Here is a 21,084-nt window from a genome sequence, read left to right as displayed (position 1 = left end):
GTGAAGAGGAACTAAAAAACCTCTTGATGAAAGTGAAAGAGGAGAGTGAAAAAGTTGGCTTAAAGCTCAACATTCAGAAAACTAAGATCATGGCATCCAGTCCCATCACTTCATGGGAAATAGATGGGGAAACAGTGGAAACAGTGTCAGAGTTTATTTTTTTGGGCTCCAAAATCACTGCAGATGGTGACTGCAGCCATGAAATTAAAAGACGCTTACTCCTTGGAAGGAAAGTTATGACCAACCTAGATAGCATATTGAAAAGCAAAGACATTACTTTGCCAACAAAGTTTCGTCTAGTCAAGGCTATGGTTTTTCCTGTGGTCATGTATGGATGTGAGAGTTGGACTGTGAAGAAGGCTGAGCACAGAAGAATTGATGCTTTTGAACTGTGGTGTTGGAGAAGACTCTTGAGAGTCCCTTGGACAGCAGGGAGATCCAACCAGTCCATTCTGAAGGAGATCAGCCCTGGGATTTCTTTGGAAGGAATGATGCTAAAGCTGAAAGTCCAGTACTTTGGCCACCTCATGTGAAGAGTTGACTCCTTGGAAAAGACTCTGATGCTGGGAGGGATTGGGGGCAGGAGGAAAAGGGGATGACAAACGATGAGATGGCTGGATGGCATCACTGACTCAATGGACGTGAGTCTGGTTGAACTCCGGGTGTTGGTGATGGACAGGGAGGCCTGGCGTGCTGCGATTCATGGGATCGAAAAGAGTCGGACACGACTGAGCGACTGAACTGAACTGAGTGTGACCTTAAAATTTGACTTATTTAAAATTTTTATTACAATTTTAAAGGTTACTATCCATTTATAGTTATTACAGAATATTGGGTATATTCCCTGTATTGTACAATACATCCTTGAGCCTGTCTTACACCCAATAGTTGGTATCTTCAACTCTTCCACCCCTGTACTATCCCTCCCCACTCCCCACTAGTAACCAATAGTTGTTCTCCATATCTGTGAGTCTCCTGCTTTTTTGTCGTATTCACCAGATGGTTGTGTATTTTTTAGATTCCACGTGTACGTGACACGATACAGTGTTTGTCTCTCTCTAACTTATTTCACTTAGCATAATGCTTTCCACGTCCATCCATGTTGCTGCAAATGGCAGAAGATATTAACTACTGTTGCTTGTGCTATTTTTTCCCTTCACAGACTAGTTGAGATAGCAGAATCTCGTTTTCCCAGATATTTTGACACTGAAGAAAAATTACTTTTGACAAGCAGTAAAGTTCATCTTTATCGGGAACTCAGCTGTGATGAAGTTCTACAAAGGTATGCTGTTTTAGATTTTGGCATGTTAGTAATAGTTTGAAGATTTATTCTTTTGTTCTTCATGTTTTTAGCTTGAGTGAAAAAAAGTCCCTACATATTAGGATTAAGAGAAAAATCATTTCAGTGTTCTTTATTTACCACAGCCTATAGGTTGAAGTATTTCTTTAAAAATGAAAAAAAATTAAATGAATAAAGTGTTTTAGATTTGACTAATTAAGTTGTATATTAATTATCTACTGTTCTGTTAACAAATTACCCCAGAATTTAGCAGCTTAAAATAATCTATTTATCTCACCTAGTTTTTGAGGGTTAGTTATCTGGGAATAGCTTAATTGGGTATTTCTGGCTCAAAGTTGCTCAAGAACTTGCAGTTAAGCTGTTGGGCAGGGCTGTAGTCATCTCAAGGGTCACTTGAGGCTGGGAGATCTTGGAGAATTCCAGGATCACTCATGTAGTTGTTGGGAGACTTCCATTTCTTCCTGGATTCTAGCCAGAGGTCTCCATTTCTCACCATGTGAGCCTCTCCATAGGGCTTCTTACAATATGTTGTTTATGCAAAAAAGTGCACAACTTAAAAGTTGAGAATTATGTTTTATTCAGTGGTCATACTGAGGACTTCAGCTTAGGGGGCAGCCTCTCTGATAGCCCTGAGGGACTACTCTAAGGATGTAAGGGAGGAACCAGGATATAGGAGTTTCTGCAACAAAAAACCAGGTAGTCAGAATATCAAAAGATTACTGTTAATTAAAGAAAAACCAGACATCTTTTAAAAATATTTATATATTTATTTGGCTGTTGCAGGTCTTAGTTGCTAGTTTCAACACATGGGATCTTCCTTGCAACATGCAGGTTCACAAGGGATCTATAGTTGTGGCCTGTGGGATCTAGTTCCCTGACCAGGGATTGAACCTGGGCCCCATGCATTGGGAGTATGGAGTCTTAGCCTCTGGACCACAATGGAAGTCCCCAGATCAGACATATTGAGTTAAAGAATTTAGCATGTTTCTGTGTGTGGGAAGATGCAAGAGTCTGGGCTCATTGAAATCATTCCTTTGCTATGCACCTTAACTGTCTAGAGCCAGTATCTTGCTTTTCTCCATCCTGAATTCCCTCATGGTGCACAGCTTCAGTAGCTGATGGCTTGATGGCCTCAACATCATTTGTTTACTCATGTGGCAGGTAGCATTTCTGGTCCACAGTGGTATCTTGCCTTCCCCAGAGCAAGTGCTCTGAGAGAGAGTGGGCAAATGAGAAAGATCCCAAGATGGAAGCCTATCTCTCAGCAATGATGCACCATCGTTTTGTCATTTGGTCCACAGATGAACCCTGGTACAGTTGGGAAGGGGACTCCATAGGGATGTGAATACCGGGAGATGGGAGTAAGTGGGGGCCATTTTGGAGACTAGCCACTGCAAGTGGTTTTGCTCTAAAACTGGAGCTTTAGCAATATCATGAAAAAACCAAGGAATAAATCTACAGGAAAATATTTTGGCCTATTTACAAAAGAATGCAATATGTATGGAAGAGCTGGAAAATAAGTTATGTTTATTGAGAATATCTGCACTAACTACTGTAACTTAGAGAAGAGTAATTTGTTGTTTTACAGTTGGTTAACCTTTGCAGTGCTCTATTTTTAAGAATTATACCTTAAAGTCATCCACTCTCTTATATATTCTGCTTTTACAGGATTGAATCCTTGGAAGAAGAAATTATTTCAAAAGGAGTTAAACTTGTGATTATTGACTCTGTTGCTTCTGTGGTAAGAAAGGAGTTTGATACACAGCTTCAGGGCAATGTGAGAGAAAGGAACAAGTTCTTGGCTAGAGAAGCAGCCTCTTTGAAGTATTTGGCTGAGGAATTTTCAATCCCAGTAAGTTTTTCTTTTTCTTTTTTCCTTTCTTTTATATGAAGTTCACTAATTTATAATATCAAATAATATAATTAGAAAGAAGTGTAAAACAGATGACTTTTTAAGGATAACACAGTCTGGTTGCTATAGCAAATACTGCCATCTTCTAAAATTTGTTTATCTGTTGAGATTGTTTTATCTTTTTCATAATTTGAGCCTAGAGCAGATTTAAATATTATTTTCCAAAGTTCCTGTAGTCAGTCCTTTTCTTCTCTCTCATTGCTTACTCTTTGTGATGTTTTTATATTACTTTTGTTATGCTGAGGTAAGTAATAAGAATTAAAACTCCATGAAATCGCCCATATCTATATACCTTTTTTTAAATGACAGTATTCATCAGTTTTATAAATTTTTAAGGTTTAAATATTGTTATTGTGTTCAGTGCTGTTTTGTATGCTGTAGGAATTGGTTTGCTTCAAAAGCCAGAGATTGATTCTTAGGGTATGAACATTGGGAGCGATAGTAATGAAAGTGTTAAGTAAGGAAAACTTGAAAACTTACTTTTGGCATGACTTTTAATAGTGGACCAGGAAATCTGAAGATGAGATGTATTGTAAGAGTTTGTGGTGGGTAAGCTACAAGAGCAATAAGTTATATTCCCATCAGTAGCGTGTGGGAGAGGACAACTTGTTCTGAAGTCTCGCCAGCATTTAGTACTGTCAGGCTTTTAAATTTTAGCCATGTGTCATCTGAACAGAAGATAGGAAAATTCCTTAAACTGAGATAAAATTTAGTAATGATTTTATAATTTTTAGATTTGTTTGGAAAATTAAAACCTTGGATCTTGGTAACATAGGAATATGTAGCATTAGTGGAAACTATCACATAGCCTTTGAGATTTATAAACCAAAACAAGGAGTTGAGGGAGAAAATGTGGCATTCAGAAAGTTCTGCATATTTTAATGGCTTTTAAATTCATATTTTGGATTATATGGTATAATTCCTGGTGAAGCAAGTGCTGTAAAAGTTATCTTGGATGATGTTTATCTTTTAAATTTTGTTACAGTTACATAAAGGGACAAATTCAAACTGTGTATTTCCTGGTCAAGGAGAATAGGGAATTAAAAAATATTTTATAGAGTGGATTGAGTGGAAAAGTTAAGTGTATATGTTTATTTCATTAATTCATACTGTTGCCTGATTTAATCTTATGTAAAATATGAAAATTCACTTTTTAAAAGTTGTATTTGTTATTGTTCTATTGTAATTATAGACTAATGCATTTCAGGTTTTTCTCCAGTTGTTACTTTTCTGAGTGAGAAAGGGCCTCTGCTTCTGTTTGTTTTTATAGAGCCTTCGGAAAGAATGGGTGCTTAGCATCTCCACATTCCTCTGTCTTTGCCTTTGTTTTTCTGTTTAGAGGTAAATGCAGAATACAACATATTTTTATATAACACAGTATGGTATTGGTTTTTCTGACAAAAAAGTATTGGTTTTAGAAAGCTTTTGAAAAATACTTCCTTTAAGAAATGTCTGACTTTTCCTAGCCTACTTAGTTTGTCTAAATGGAAAACCATAAACTTTTAAACTTTTATATTGTACTTTGAATAGGTGGCTTCGTATGGAACAAAACACGTTAAAAAGTGTGTTGTCTTTTGGTTCATCGTACCTTTCAAATTAGCAGTCTTATGCCTCTTTGTATTCACTCAAAGTGAAAGTGAAAGTTGCTCAGTCGCGTCCGTCTCTTTGCCACCCCATGGACTATACAGCCCATGGAATTCTCCAGGCCAGAATTCTGGAGTGGGTAGCCTTTCCCTTCTCCAGGGGATCTTTCCAGTCCAGGGATCTAACCTAGGTCTCCCACATTGCAGGTAGATTCTTTACTAGCTGAGCCACAAGGGAAGTCCAAGAATACTAGAGTGGTTAGCCTATCCCTTCTTTTTTTTCTTTCTTTTTTTATCCTATCCCTTCTCCAGTGGATCTTCCCATCCCAGGAATAGAACTGGGGTCTCCTGTTTGTGTTTACTCAAACATGTCCACAAACATTCCTGTCCCAGTAAGTGTTTGCTGTTCCTTAGCCTGAAATATTCCTCCACTATATCCATATGATTTATTGTCTCCTATTGTCTTGTTAAGTGAGAACTTCCCTGACCATATTAGTATTAATCACACTACTTGTGTCTCTCTCTCTCTTATTATGCTTTATGTTCCTCCATCATAGTTTTCACCCTCTAGCATTATATATTTTTTATGTTTATTGTCTGTGTGTCCCCACCGCCCATCGTGTGGTTATAGGGACTCTGTCTTCTTTGTTCATGGCTTTATTCTCAGTACCAGGAATAGTGCCTAACACATAGTAGGCACACTGAATGTGTGAACTTCTTAGGCTTGATTTAATCATGTATATATTGATATTGAACTTAAATTTTATTATTTGCTTTAAATTCTATTTTGATCCTATCTTTAATATTATTTACTATTTATATAGTGATAAAATATGATTTTAGATGGCAGAATCTTATCATATAGGAGTTGCCCTCAGTTTACACTGGTGTCTTATAGGAAGAAAAATAGTTTTTAAGATTCTTAAGCTTGGAAAAGTCTTTAGAGATCTAGATAGTATCACAAAGCCAGGAATTTTAGAAGAGATTTTATCTCAGTTTAGTAAAAGTGTGAAAAGTGAATGTCTGATGATCTCTGAAGATTGGGCAAAAAGCCAGGCCCTCCAACCTGTTGTTTAGCTGTGGATCTGAGGTGGTGGATAGGGCCAGGAAACCTGGCATATTGATACACTTTAGGTATGTTTTCATTCAGATGAGAATAAAGAGTCAAACCAACTTGGGTAGTGGGTTGATTGCTTCATTGAATTTAAAAATTTCTCTATAGTGAAACTTCAGTGCTTTCAAAATGTGGGGGAAAAGCTTAAAATATAATTTGTATTTCATTTTGATCATCACACTGTGTATGTTTGTGTGTAGTATGTACAGTTGTCCCTCAGTATCTGTAGGAACTTGCTTCCAGAACACCCACAGATACCAAAGTCTGCAGATGTTCAAGTCCCTTGTGTAAAATGGCTGGCCTCCTTATCTGTGGGTGTTACGTTCAGGGCTTTGCATCAGAAATTGTTTAAGTGAGAATTTTTGATCCATGGTTGGTTGACTCCTCAGTTTTGGAACCCATGAATATGGAAGATGATCATATGTATGTTTGTATGCAAGCATGTCTATGTGCATGGAGATTTCAACTTCCTTTCTCAGTAACTAATGGAATAAATAGAAAGTCAGAAGAATAACATCAAGCAGCTTGATCTAATTAATATTAGATTAGATTATAAAACTTTCCACTTAAATGCCTGCAGAATACATACTCCTTTCAGGTGCACATGAGATATTCACCAAGATAGACTATATTTGGTGCCGTAAAATAAATCTCAACATATTTAAAAGATTGAAATAGTACAAAGTATGTTTTTTGACCACAAGAAAATTGAACTAGAAACAGAAACATGTCTGGAAAATTCACAGGTATTTGCAAATTAAGTAAAAACACTTCTAAATAACTCATGAATCACAGAATAAATCTTCTAAGAACTTAGAAAATATTTTGAAATAAGTAAAAATGAAAATACAGTGTATCAAAATCTGTGGGTTGCAGCTAAGTCAGTGCTTGGAGGGAATTTTTTTTTTCTGCTGTAAGCACTTGATAAAGAAAGACTTATTTAATATTTAATATTAATTTTTAATATTTAACATTAAACTAATATTTATTACTTAATTTTAATATTTATTATTTGATTTTTATTTAATATTTATTTAAAGCAATCAGTGATCTAAGCTAGTGAAAAGTAGAAAAAAATTAAATCCAAAATAAGCAGAAGGAAGGAAATAAGATAAAAGCATAAATTAAAAATAGGAAACAATAGAGAAAAAAAATCAGTGAAATAAAAAGCTGGTTCTTTGAAAAATTTAGTAGAGTTGATAAGACTCTCCAGACTGATCAAGAGAAAAAAGAGAGAAAAAGCAAATTAACAGTATAAGGAATGAAAGAGGTTATATATCACCGGAGGTCCTCAGATATTAAATGAACAATAAGGGATTGTTATGATCAACTTCATTTCACTAAATTTAGTGATGAAATGGATAAATTCTTTGAAAGCTATAAACTACCAAAGCTTTCTGAGGAAGAACCATATAACCTGGATAGTCTCATATCCATTAAAAGGGACTTCCCTGGTGGCTCAGTGGTAAAGAACCCACCTGCCAACGTGGGAGACTTGGGTTTGACCCCTGATCTGGGAAGATCCCACATGCTGCTATAGAGCAACTAAGCCAGCTGTTGAACCTGTGGTCTGAAGAGCCTGGGAGCCCTGCTGAACCTGTGTGCTGCAGCTACTGAAGCCCATGCAGCCTAGCACCCAGCTCCACAACAAGGGGAGCCACCACAGTGAGAAGCACACACGCCGTAGCTAGAGAGCAGCCCCTGCTTGCTGCAGTTAGAGAGAAGCCCATGCAGCAACAGAAATCTGGCACAGCCAAAAATAAGGAAGTAAACAAAATTATTAAAAAGAACAGAAATTGAATTTGTAGTTAAAAATCCCATGAAGAGACAGCTACATGTAAAAGGAGGAAATCAGAACACTTCCTAACACCATACACAAAGATAAACTCAAAATGGGTTAAAGACCTAAATGTAAGACCATAAACTATAAAACTCTTAGAGGAAAACATAGGCAGGACACTCAACGACATAAATGAAAGCAAGATCCTCTATGACCCACCACCTAGAGTAATAGAAATAAAACCAAAAATATACAAGTGGGACCTAATTAAACTTAAAAACTTTTGCACAGCAAAGGAAACTATAAACAAAGTGAAAAGACAACCCTCAGAATGGGAGAAAATAGTAGCAAATGAAACAACTAACTAAAGGATTAATTCCAAAAATGTACAAGCAGCTTGTACAACTCAATACCAGAAAAACAAACAACCTAATCAAAAAGTGGGAAAAAGACCTGAATAGACATTTCTCCAAAGAAGACATACAGATGGCTAGCAAACACATGAAAAGATGCTCGACATCGCTCGTTATTAGAGAAATGCAAAGCAAAACTACAATGAGATATCACCTCACACGGGTCAGAATGGCCATCATCAAAAAGTCTACAAAAAATAAATGCTGGAGAGGGTGTGGAGAAAAGAGAAACCTCTTGCAGTGTTGGTGGGAATGTAAATTGATACAGCCACTATGGAAGACGGTAGGGAGATTCCTTAAAAAACTAGGAATAAAACCACCACATGACCCAACAATCCCACTCCTAGGCATATACTCTGAGGAAAGCAAAATTGAAAAAGACACATGTACCCCAATGTTCACTGTAGCACTGTTTACTGTAGCTAGAACATGGAAGCAACGTAGATGTCCACTGACAGATGAATGGATAAAGAAGTTGTGGTACATATACACAATGAAATATTACTCAGCCATAAAAGGAACATATGAGTCAGTTCTAATGAAGTGGATGAACCTAGAGCCTATTATACAGAGTGAAAGAAGTCAGAAAGAGAAAGATAAATATCGTATACTAATGCATATATATAGAATTTAGAAAGATGATACCAAGAATTTATCTGCAGGGTAGCAGTGGAGAAACAGACACAGAGAACAGACTTATGGACATGGGGAGAGGAGAGGAGAGGGTGTGATGTACGGAGAGAGTAACATGTAAACTTACATTACCATATGTAAAATAGAGAGCCAATGGGAATTTGCTGTATGTCTCTGGGAACCCAAACAGGGGCTCTGTATCAACCTAGAGGGGTGGGATGGGGAGGGAGATGGGAAGGAGATTCAAGAGGGAGGGGACATATGTATACCTACGGCTGATTCATGTTGAGGTTTGACAGAAAACAACAAAATTCTGTAAAGCAATTATCCTTGAATTAAAAATTATATAAATTAATAAACAAAATCCCATGGAGAAAATTCTAGGTAAAATTCACTGGTAAAATCTATCAAACATTTAAGAGTGAAATAATATCAGTTCTACACAAACAACTACAGACTGATGTTTCTCATGAACATAAATATACAAATCCTTAAAAATATTAACAAAGTAAATTCAGCAATAAATAAAAAGAGTGAATACATCATGACCCAGCAGAGCTTATTTCAGGATTGCTAGGCTGATTTTGAATGCAACATTAAGATGTAAAATTTACCACAGCAACAGATAAATAAAAAAGATCATTTCAGTAGATGTAGAAAGAAAAAATCATTGACAAAATCTATTAACTATTTATGATGAAAACTCTGAGGAAACCCAGAGTAGAAGGGAACTTTCTAAACCTGATAAAGGATTTAATACTTAATAGTGAAAGGCAATGGCAACCCACTCCAGTACTCTTGTCTGGAAAATCCCATGGATGGAGGAGCCTGGTAGGCTGCAGTCCATGGTTCACTAAGAGTCGGGCACGACTGAGTGACCTCACTTTCACTTTTCACTTTCATGCATCGGAGAAGGAAATGGCAGCCCACTCCAGTGTTCTTGCCTGGAGAATCCCAGGGACAGGGGAGTCTGGTGGGCTGCCGTCTATGGGGTCGCACAGAGTCGGACACGACTGACGTGACTTAGCAGCAGCAGCAGCAGCAGTGAAATACTGGGAGAAGGAAATGGCAACCCACTCCAGTATTTTTGCCTGGAGAATCCCAGGGACAGGGGAGTCTGGTGGGCTGCCATCTATGGGGTCGCACAGAGTCGGAAACAACTAAAGCAACTTAGCAGCAGCAGCAGCCGTGAAATACTGACTTCTTTATTCCTAAGATTGGGAATAAGGCAAAGATGGTCTATTCTTGCAATTTCTAATTAGCAGTGTATTGTTGAATCTAGCCAGTGTGATATGGCAAGAAAAAGAATTTAAGTGTATTTAGATTCGAAGAAATAAGACTATCTTTACTCAAAGACAGTATGATATATTTGGTAGAAAACCCCAAAGATTTTACCCAAAAAAGCTACTAGATTTAACGAGTGATTTTAGTAAGATTACAGAGTATAGGCATTAATTGTTTTTCTGTAAGCTAGTGATGGACAATTGGAAATCAAAACTTACAACCTATACCATTAATAAGAGAATCTTAAACCATGAAATATTTGGTGATAAATGTAGCAAAATATATGTAAGATTTATATGCTGAAAGCTATAAAACATTGATGAGAGAAATCAAAGTAGACCTAAATAAATGAAAATATACCATGCTCATATACTCAAGACTCAGAAGTGTCACAATGTTAATTCTCTCCAAATTGCTCTGTATGTTCAATACACAATCCTGTAGATCCCAGTAGGCTTTTGGGTAGAAGTCAATAATCTGACTGTGAAATCTATGTAGGAAAGAAAAAGATTAAGAAAAGCTAGAGCAATTTATGAAAAAGAAAGTGTAATTAGAAGACTTGCACTCCCTGATTTTAAGAGCTACTAGAAAGCCATAATAATTAAGACAACATTGTACTGGTGATAGGATTGACACCAGATCAATGGAACAGAATAGAGAGTGAAGAAATAAATCCACAGTTTGCAGTTAATTTTGAACAAAGATGCTAAGAGAAGTCAATGGAAAAGGAATAGTTTGTCAACAAATGATGCTAGAACCAGTGGATGCTGCTGCTGCTGCTGCTAAGTCGCTTCAGTCGTGTCCGACTCTGTGCGACCCCATAGACGGCAGCCCATCAGGCTCCCCCGTCCCTGGGATTTTCCAGCCAAGAACACTGGAGTGGGTTGCCATTTCTTTCTCCAATGCATGAAAGTGGATATCCGTATGTAAAAAACAACAAATAAACTAATTCCTTTCACTATTGTAGAAACTCAACTCAAAATGAATCATATACCATAACATAAAACCTAAAACTATAAAACTTCTAGGAAAAAAAGAAAACATGGGAGAAAATCTTTGTGGCCTGGGGCCAGGCAAAGATTTCTTAAATGACATAAAAAAACATAAAATATAAAATATTAACATTTCTATTCTTTGAAGACATTTCAGAAAATGAAAAACTAAGCCACAGACTGAGATAATATTTATTATGATTAATATGATTAATATGAGATAATCACATGTTAAAGGACTTGGTAACTAGAAATATAAGGAACTATGAAAACTCTAACAATCTAATTTTAAAAATGGACAAAAAAATGGGCAAAATATTTGAATAAGCACTTCAGTAAGGAAGATATACAGATGACAAATAAGCATGAGAAAATATGCTCAAAATCATTAGTCATTAAGAAATGCAAATTAAAATCACAATGCAGTACTACTATATACCTGTTAAAATACTTCAAAAAACAAAAACAAAAATCTTGACGTTACCGAATACGGACAAAGATACGAGCATACAGAGCACCTTGAATTCTCCTACGTACTGATGGAAATGCTATTAGTAGTATCGCCACCATGGAAAACAGTTTCTTATAAACATCTGCTTTAACCATATGACCCAGCAGTCTTTCTCTTAGGTATTCTCTTTACCCAAATAAATGATATATATCAGTGCAAAAATCTGAAAATATTTTTAGTGGTTTAATTCATAATCACCAAACACCAGAAACAGCCCAGACAGGTCTGGGTTATAGTAGTAACTAGTTGTTCTTTTAAATTCAATTTATTTATCACAGAGCTTCAAATACAGCTTAACAAGTAAAAAAAAAAAAAGCTGTAAGGGGCCCTTATGTCTAATATTTAACATCTTCATTTTATAAATCAGAGAATCTTATCATCTTATCTCTCTTCTAGAAACAGTAATGCTTTGTTTCCCACTTGTTTGCTTCAGGACTTTCAAATGCCAGTGAGCGCATTCTCGTTTTGCCCTATTAGCTCACTGGCCAAAGGTCAGCAAATCTTTTCTATAAAGAGCCAGATAGTAATATTTTAGGTTTTATGGGCCCTACAGTCTCTGTGGCAACTACTCAATCAGCCATAGCATAAAGGAGCCTTAAACAATTTGTAAACAAATGGGTAAGGTTGCAGTTCAATACGATTCGTTTACAAAACCAGATGGAGGGTCACAGGCCTTAGTTTGCCATCCCCTGATCTGCCCCTTTCCCTTTGCTCCTTAGCCTCAGGACTCAAGGCTGGTGCTACCAGTAGGATGAGGGTTTTAGAGGAAGGGTCAGAGAGCAGTCTCCTCATAAAGCAGGGTTTTCTCGAACTAGTGTAAGGCATTGACCCCTCTTAAATGCAAGTAATACTTTCATTAACCTCCATTTCTGACTTCAGGATTATTATAATATCATAGAAGTATATAGAATTATGTGCTAAGTAACTTCAGTCATGTCTGACTCTTTGTGACCCTATGGACTATATAGCCTGCTAGGCTCTTCTTTCCATGGGATTTTCCAGGCAAGAATACTGCAGTGGGTTGCCATTTCCTCCTCCAGGGGATCTTTCCAACACAGGGATTGAACCCGAGTCTCTTATGTCTCCTGCATTGGCAGGCAGGTTCTTTACCAAAAAGTAGTTAATAACTCTTCGTTTTAAACCATACTTACGAAACCATAAAAGTGGGTTGTATTTATAAATAACACAATACTATTCAAATTAATTATTCTAATATTATAGATGATAATTTGTTAAATTAAACTATTACTTGCAATATAAATATACTAACTTACGGTATAGCTTCTTTTGAATTATGTGTGTGTGTGCGTGTGTGTGTGTGTGTGTATTTACTGTAGTTCACGTGATGCCTCAACTTTGAACTACTGTAAAATCTTTTTCTCTTTGGGAAGGATGACATCAATTGGTCTTCACCTGGGCGTGAATGCCTTTACATTTGAATTCTGCCGTTACTTTTTATCATTCAGTTCAGTTCAGTTCAGTCCAGTTGCTCAGTCATGTCTGACTGTTTGTGACCCCGTGAACCGCAGCACACCAGGCTTCCCTGTCCATCACCAACTACCGGAGTCCACCCAAACCCATGTCCATCGAGACGGTGATGCCATCCAACCATCTCATCCTCTGTCGTCCCCTTCTCCTCCTGCCCTCAGTCTTTCCCAGCATCAGGGTCTTTTCAAATGAGTCAGCTCTTCGCATCAGGTGGCCAAAGTATTGGAGTTTCAGCTTCAACATTAGTCCTTCCAGTGAATACCCAGGACTGACCTCCTCTAGGATGGACTGGTTGGATTTCCTTGCAGTCCAAGGGACTCTCAAGAGTCTTCTCCAACACCACAGTTCAAAAGCATCAATTCTTCTGTGCTCAGCTTTCTTTATAGTCCAACTCTCACATCCATACATGACTACTGGAAAAATCATAGCCTTGACTAGACGGACCTTTGTTGACAAAGTAATGTCTCTGCTTTTTAATATGCTGTCTATTAGACTCTGACAATGAAAGTTGTGCCACTTGGCATCACTTGACTGAAAATACACATTAACATCTGGTGTCAGTTTTCAGTTATAAAATGCCTATACTAATACAGATTTTGAGGCCATCATTGAAATGGAAACATAAAATTTAAAAATTCTCAGAAACAATTTATAAATCTTTGAATATGTTCACTGACTATAGTTTGAGAAACATTTGTACAAGTTTTGCAGAATTTTTTTTCTGAATTTTTTGGGGGAAGTTTAAAAGATACTTTGCTCTTGGGATGTAAGATGCAAAACCTTTGTCTTTTTAATTGAAGTATAGTCAATTTACAATGTTTTGTTAGTTTCAAGTGTACTGCAAAGTGATTCAGATTATTTTCTATTATAGAAAACCTTTGTCTTTTTAAAGTGTGTCTATGCCAGTATTGGAAGAAACAGTAAGCTCTATAATTGTTTATAGATAATTGATGAAAATAACATAAAAGAATTTAAATATTACCTCTATAAAATAAATGTTGGTTATGGTTGCTTGTTATCATTGATTTCTAATTGCCATACAAAATAGTTTAGATATATTGTTAATTATGTATTAGATTAAAATAATGAGGGTTTTTTGTTTTTTTTGCCAGAAAAGACCTTTAAAATCATTTTCATTTTATAGATGACACTGATTCTGAGAGGTGACTTGACTTATTCTATTTTTAGCATAAGAGAAGACAGATGAGTGGGTACAATGCAAGGTCTTTGGGGTGCCAGTTCTTAAATTTTTTTCTTACAGTAGGAGTCTCTTTTCTGAGCTCTACAGAATGATGGTGGTGCTTCTTTGAAAATGCTTCAAAAGTGTCTTAAACAGGCCCTTAAAATGCAAAAAATGCACAAAATGCCGATAGCAATTTTTCATGTTTCAGATAATTCAAGTTAATTTTAGTGTTGATCTATGAGTAGCATTGAAGTTTCTTGTCTCTTTCCCCTCTCTTTTCTTTTACCTTCCTTGCTTGATATTGTGCAAATGTTTTCTAGTGAAAGAGAACTAGTACTAGTTATCAGAATTTAGAGATGTGGTATTTCAAGAAAAATCAGAATGTACTGTTTAAAGGTTCTAAGAAGGAAAAGTCTTTTTTTCATTAAAAGTTGTTAAAATCCAAATTATTTTACCAAAATGTGGTTTTGACAGGTTTTTCTGTTGTTGCCATCTGTGTATTCTTGATTATGTGTTTTTTGAGAAAATGCATTGGTCTAATGTGTTGCATGATTTCTTTTGAAATATTAATGCTCATAAAATATTTAAAGCTGTTTAGAAAAGTGAATTAAAACGTGTATTTCCTATTTTCATGTTTTAAGGACATAAGAGTTTAAAATAATTAACAAATTGAAATTGTGTTTAGTGAGGCAAATATTATAAGGTTAAACTTTTCATTATTATTTGACAAAAGCATAAAAACATTTTTCTCAGTTTCATGGTAAATTCACATGGGCCAGAATTTCTTTTTCTTTATTTTTAGCTGTTCGTCATACAAGATAGATTTAATCTTATAGGATTATACCTTATTTTAGATATTAATAAATATTGAAAATTAAAAAAATATGAAGCTAGGTCAATGCATTTAAAATAATTAAGGTTTTGTTAATTGCAAAACTGTAATACAATGTTTATGACGTGAAATAGAGGGAAAAGGTACATATGAACCCAGTTTTGATATTTTTATCATAAATGTAAAAATTCAGGACTTGCATTTTCATAAAGCATTTTGTAATGAAGTTTCTCTAATTGCGAAGTTGAAATCCTGGACTCTAGATACATGTAAGTAAGCCATCAAAACTCTATAGTTATATTTTATTCTTGTATAATGTTATTATATGATTTTTCAGAAATGATACAATTTTTGGTTTGATTACTTTCATCTTAATTACTGAAAGCAAACACTATGGGAATTCTATGAGATAAGAAAAGTCTTTTACATGTTTCTTTCTTTTTTCACAAGTACCTTGTGTTTGCTAACTCACATTTGAAGTCAGAGTATCCTTAACGGTACCCTATATTCATTTTGGTGGCTGAAACTAACAGTCCGGACTAAGTCTTTATTTTATTTCATTACTAACTGATAATAATTCTGGAAAAATTATATTCTTCCTTTGTGTGGCTCTTTATAATTTATAAAACTTTGTTTTTATTGTTGACTAGAGCAAAAAGCTAGGAACAGCTTAAGGTGAATGAGTGTGGGGTGATTGGCTAAATTAGTGGTAGAATACCCATACAATGGAATACTGTGCTGTTGTTAAAATGAAGGAGATAACCCAAAAATGTATTCATAAGTTGTATAGGGAAAGGTTAACTCAGCTGGGGTGGGTTGCTGAGACCTAGCATGCCCCCAAGAAAGTCTGGTTTTTAGGACTACCAGCTCCTGGGAAATGAACTCAGAGCCTTTGGAACATTCTTAAGAGTGTTTTTGTATGCTGGATGCCTTGGACCACATAATACCAGTTGAATCAGATGGTTTATGCAAACAGTGTGATTTATGGTGAACACTTAACATTGCTCTGGTGTTTAGTCGCTAAGTCATGTCTGATTCTTGTGACCCTATGGACTCTAGCCTACTAGGCTCCTCTGTCCATATGGTTTTCCAGGCAAGAATACTGGATTGAGTTGCCATTTCCTTCTCCAGGGGATCTTCCTGGTCCAAGATTTGAACCCAGATCTCCTGCATTGCAGGCAGATTCCTTACTAACTGAGCTACCAGGGGACTGGAGTCTCAGTAGCTCACATCAGTCATGCAGGCTCTGCATGTTGTGTGACTGACCCCTAATAAAAACTCTGAACACCAGAGCTTGGGCAAGCTCTCTTGGTTGACTTTACTTTTCACATGTGTTGTCACATATAAATTCTGGGAGAATTAAACACGTCCATGCAACTCCACTGTGGGATGACACCTGGAAGCTTGTACCTGGTTTCTCCTGGACTTTATTCATGTTCCTTTTCTTTTTGCTTATATCAGACTGTACCTTTTTGCTGTACTAAACCATAACTGAATGTAAAAGCTTTTCTGAGTCCTAGGAGTCCTTTCAGTGAATCATTGAGCCAGAAAGTGGTCTTAGAGACCCCTGACTCAGAGGGACATTAGTAGATAGGTACAAGAATGTTTAGGACTTTTATGGCAACTTAATTTAATTGTTCAAAACTGACAAAATTTAGTTATTGGTATTTCATCAGCCTTAATTTATTGGTTTTGATCAATGTATAAGATTATTTATAAAAGATGTCAACATTAGGAGAAGCTGGGTGAAGAGCATGTAAGAACTCTCTGTATTTCTTTTTGCAACTATTTATTGGATGAATCTAAAATTATTTTTAAATAAAAAATTAAAAAGAACAGAGTGGGTTGGGTGGTTTTATATGTGTAAATTGGCTCTGGAAACTCATTAAGAAACTCTGTTGGTTGAATCTGGAGAAGGAAAGTGGGTGTTGGAAGAGGGCTTATGGTTTAATCACTGAATGTCTTCCATTTAGTCATCTGGTCCTGTAGGTGTTACCTAATACCACTTCAATTTAGATGCTACTCTTCATCTTTCAGCTAATCTGGCTCCATTTCCAGTATATACTAAGTACCATCATCAGATTAATTCCCAGCAACTTCAATGCTATCTACCCTGGTTCCAGGTGGTTAACAGTACTGGCTTTGGAGTTAGGTGTTGATTTGAATCATAGCTTCACTGTTTGCTGGTTTTATGACCTTGAGTAAGTTCCTAGTTCCAACTCTTAGTTTCCCATTTGAAAAAATGGGGACAATAATATTTGACTTATGGGGGTGTGGGGATTAAATAAGATAATGTCTGTACTGTTCTTTGTGCAGTGTTTGATACATTCAATAAGAGGTAGCCATTAATTATTAATTTTAGTAGTTACGTCATTCCACATGCTTGGTATATTTTATCTCTCGCCTCCTATTTTTTTTTTCCTTAGAAGTCTGCAAGCTCTTCAGAAGGAAAAATGTCTTACTGCTGTATCCCCTTCCAGATATTTTGCTGGTGGTTGCTGTTACCGTCTGACTCTCCGATACCTAGTTTACTCACTTATTCTTTGGATCTCAGAAAAGTCCTAATTCGATCCTCAGCAGTGTGTACAAGACTCTGTGCTAGGCACTATGAGATCATAATGATGAATAAAACATAGTCTTTGCCCTTAAGACTTATATAAATAAGTTATTTGTAGAAGACAAATGGCTCTCTATGGTATAATGGAGAATGAAATAAGTACCTTGTCTACTATTCTTTTTTTAACAGATAAGTGAATGCCTTGGTGTACTCTCTTCTCTGTCCTTTACTTGGAACTACAGATTACACACAGAGAAATAAAGAGAGGTGGCATAGATCTTCATTTTTATTGTTCAGTTGCTCAGTCATGTCCGACTCTTTGCCACCCCATGGACTGCAACACGCCAGGCTTCCCTGTCCTTCACCGTCTCCTGGAGCTTACTCAGACTCACGTCCATTGACTCTGTGATGCCATCCAAACATCTTGTCCTCTGTCCTCTTCTCCTCCTGCCTTCAATCTTTCCCAGCATCAGGGTATTTTCTAATGAGTAGCACTTTGCATTGGGTGGCCAGAGTATTGAAGCTTCATCTTCAGCATCAGTCCTTCTAATGAATATTCAGGACTGATTTCCTTTAGGATTGACTGGTTGGATCTCCTTGCAGTCCAAGGGGCTCTCAAGAGTCTTCTCCAACACCACAGTCAAAAGCATCAGTTTTTCTGCTTTCAGCTTTATGGTCCAACTCTCACATCCATACATGACTACTAGAAAAATGATAGCTTTGAGTAGATGGACCTTTGTAGGCAAAGTAATATCTCAGCTTTTTAATATGCTGTCTAGGTTTGTCATAGCTTTTCTTCCAAGGAGCAAGCGTCTTTTAATTTCATGGCTGCAGTTACATCTGCGGTGATTTTGGAGTCCAAGAAAACAAAGTCTTTTCACTATTTCCATTGTTTCCCCATCTATTTGCCATAAAGTGGTGGGACCGGATGCCATGATCTTCATTTTTTGAATGTTGAGTTTTAAGCCAGCTTTTTCACTCTTCTCTTTCACTTTCATCAAGAGGCTTTCATCATAGATCTTCATAGGCTCTAGCTAAATTCTGTCTCATCTGATCTTGACCCTGATGGTCCATTCTCTTTCAAAGAGTGTGCTTTTGGAGACAGATAGTGGTTAAACTGATGAAGTATAATGCCAAAGTTGAGTTGGTAAGAACAAGTTAGAGATGAAAGAAAGCAAGTTGTAGCTGTTAGATTTTAGTGTTACTTTACATTTATTAGGCAGCGCTTTGATGTGCTTGTAGAATTTTCCAGTTGAGGATCTTAAGGTTGTAGCTGAATGGCAAACTTCAATTCTCAAGTGAGAACAGGGATGCAGAGAAATGAGGTGTTTTATCTAAGACTGCTCAAGAAGTATTTGCAGAATTGAATACTATCACTTATATCTTCTCTCCTGGATTATTATTACAGTGTCTTAACTGTTCTGTTGCTTTTCCACCCAAGTACCTATTACTGCTGCATAATATCCCAGAGTATATCTCTGATCACATCCTCTGCTCTGAAGAATTGCATGGCACCATATTTTTTTTATAGAATAAGCTACTAGACTATCATCACTATGAGGGTAGAGAACTTCTCTGTTTTGTTCACACTTGTATCCTTTGCGTCTCGAATTGGGGTACATGACACAGAATAATTGCTCTAATTGGTATATGTTGAATAATTCATTCTAAGTTCCTGATCTGATATTCAAAGTTTGCTTCCACATGGTTCTAGCTTACTTCTCCTGCCTTTTCTCTTTGGTTCTGGCTGCTGCTCTGTCCCTGGTCACCTTATGTTTATTCCAGCTGTGGATGTCCTTCATCTCTCCTTTCTAAACTTTACTCTTCTTTGTTGTCTGAGCTCTCACGTTTTCTCTTTTTCCTGAGAGTTTTGTACCACTTGATTTTTAAGTACCAGTTAATTCTACACGCAGGTTTTAATCTCCATCAGTTCTGTCTTCTTTGTAGTATACATGGTCTTGACTTCTAAATTGGAACTTTAATCATTTATTGCTTTGCAGTATTATTTACATTTTTGTGTGTCCATGTCTGGGCTCCTTAGTTATATTAGGAAGCTTCCTGAAAACAGAGCTATATTATAGGTATACTCCAGAGCTGCCTATATAGAATAGTATCCCTGTTGATTAGTGTCCTATGTATATTTTTAGAATGATTGTATCACTTTTTCTAGTCATGCAATTTATGAAATGCATATTTAATTGTCTACTTCATGTCTTACAATACTTAAAGGGAAAACCTTCTAACATTCATTATAAAAAGTGAAAAGATACTTGGAAACTAAACTTTGATGTCTTTTGCCAACCCCTTTCCTTCTTTAAAATTGATTTGCTCATGATTTGCTAGTTCTGTACCTTTAATATGATAGAAGAACTTCTGTCAGACATCATTGATCAAGATTTTATACAAAGAGTTGTGATCATCATAGTGGGAATTTAACATTAGTGCTCTGATGCATTATTACTATAATGCCTTGTTTGGAAGCTTAACAATATCGGATAATGCTCTATTTTAAGATTTTTAACTTATCAGAGGAAAGCATTGTAGATAAATTGGATCTTGAGTTTCATGGAATCAACAAACAGCTCACTGTTTAATTAAATTCAGATGAAGACTTTGAAATACAGTCTTGGCTCTATGAGAGGTTGGTCAGAGCATACTATCTTGTGTTTTTCAAAGACAAAAATTATTTCCTTGGTTCATACTGTTGTATGTTCTTTGTCTTTCTTCAGTATATCTGTTGAGTTAATTACACTTATCTTCCAAGTGCATACATATTGACATGTTGTTAGTGTTTTAGTTTTACACTTTTTAAAAAGTGTATTTAAAATCTTCATATTTAAAAAAAATTTTGTATTTTTTTGAGCTTAATTCTTTGACATTGTAAATTTTGACTTCTTTCTGGAAGCTTCCAGTTTTATAATTTCTGTTTTCCATCAGTTTATTAAGTCAAATAAATTTATTTCTCAGATAACTTATAATTTTAATAGAGTTTGAAGTCCTAGGCAAAGTTTTGCCTTAAAACAGAAAACAATTTTAATCATGGCAGTTAGACTTTTTTCCTTTATTGAGTGCAAGAATTAAAGTAGGCGTTTAATTAACTGTCCGAGGTTTAAGAAAAGTTTCCAAATACTTGAGTCTGTGTAAACATGTAACAGCTGTAGTTTAAAGGTTTTATTTCCCTTCCAATACAATTAAAATAATTTATAATAGAGACTATTGAAAGTTAGATGTTTCTTATTTGAGCAGTTTTTCTTTCCCCCTTTTTAATCTTTTGTTTATCCTTGATATTGAAATATTTCAATTTCACATTTTCCTATTTGTTTTGATTCTCTTAATGTGGATTCGTCTCTGCTGGGAAATGTCTTATTAAAAGTAAGACATTAAGGAATTCTCTGATGGTCCAGTGGTTATGACTCAGCGTTCTTACTGCTGGGGCCCTAGGTTTGATCCCTGGTTGGGGAACTATTATTAATAAGATCTCACAAGCAGCATGGCATGGCCA

General features: G+C 36.1%; 1 protein-coding gene across 2 annotated transcripts in view; it reads left to right on the top strand.

The window, feature by feature from the left end:
- Positions 1 to 21,084, top strand: part of RAD51B (RAD51 paralog B) — a 627,537-nt gene that overhangs the window by 41,657 nt on the left and 564,796 nt on the right. For both annotated transcript variants that reach the window (XM_010846706.1, XM_010846705.1), the window contains exons 6-7: positions 1,163 to 1,282; positions 2,969 to 3,152. In XM_010846706.1, coding sequence (XP_010845008.1) covers positions 1,163 to 1,282; positions 2,969 to 3,152 — 304 coding nt within the window. The remainder of the gene's footprint in view (positions 1 to 1,162; positions 1,283 to 2,968; positions 3,153 to 21,084) is intronic.

Source organism: Bison bison, unplaced genomic scaffold, assembly GCF_000754665.1.
Source record: "Bison bison bison isolate TAMUID 2011002044 unplaced genomic scaffold, Bison_UMD1.0 scf7180017864239, whole genome shotgun sequence".
Classification (NCBI taxonomy): Eukaryota; Metazoa; Chordata; class Mammalia; order Artiodactyla; family Bovidae; genus Bison; species Bison bison.
The sequence above is the reverse complement of the archived record's forward strand: the minus strand, read 5'-3'. Positions and strand labels throughout refer to the sequence as shown.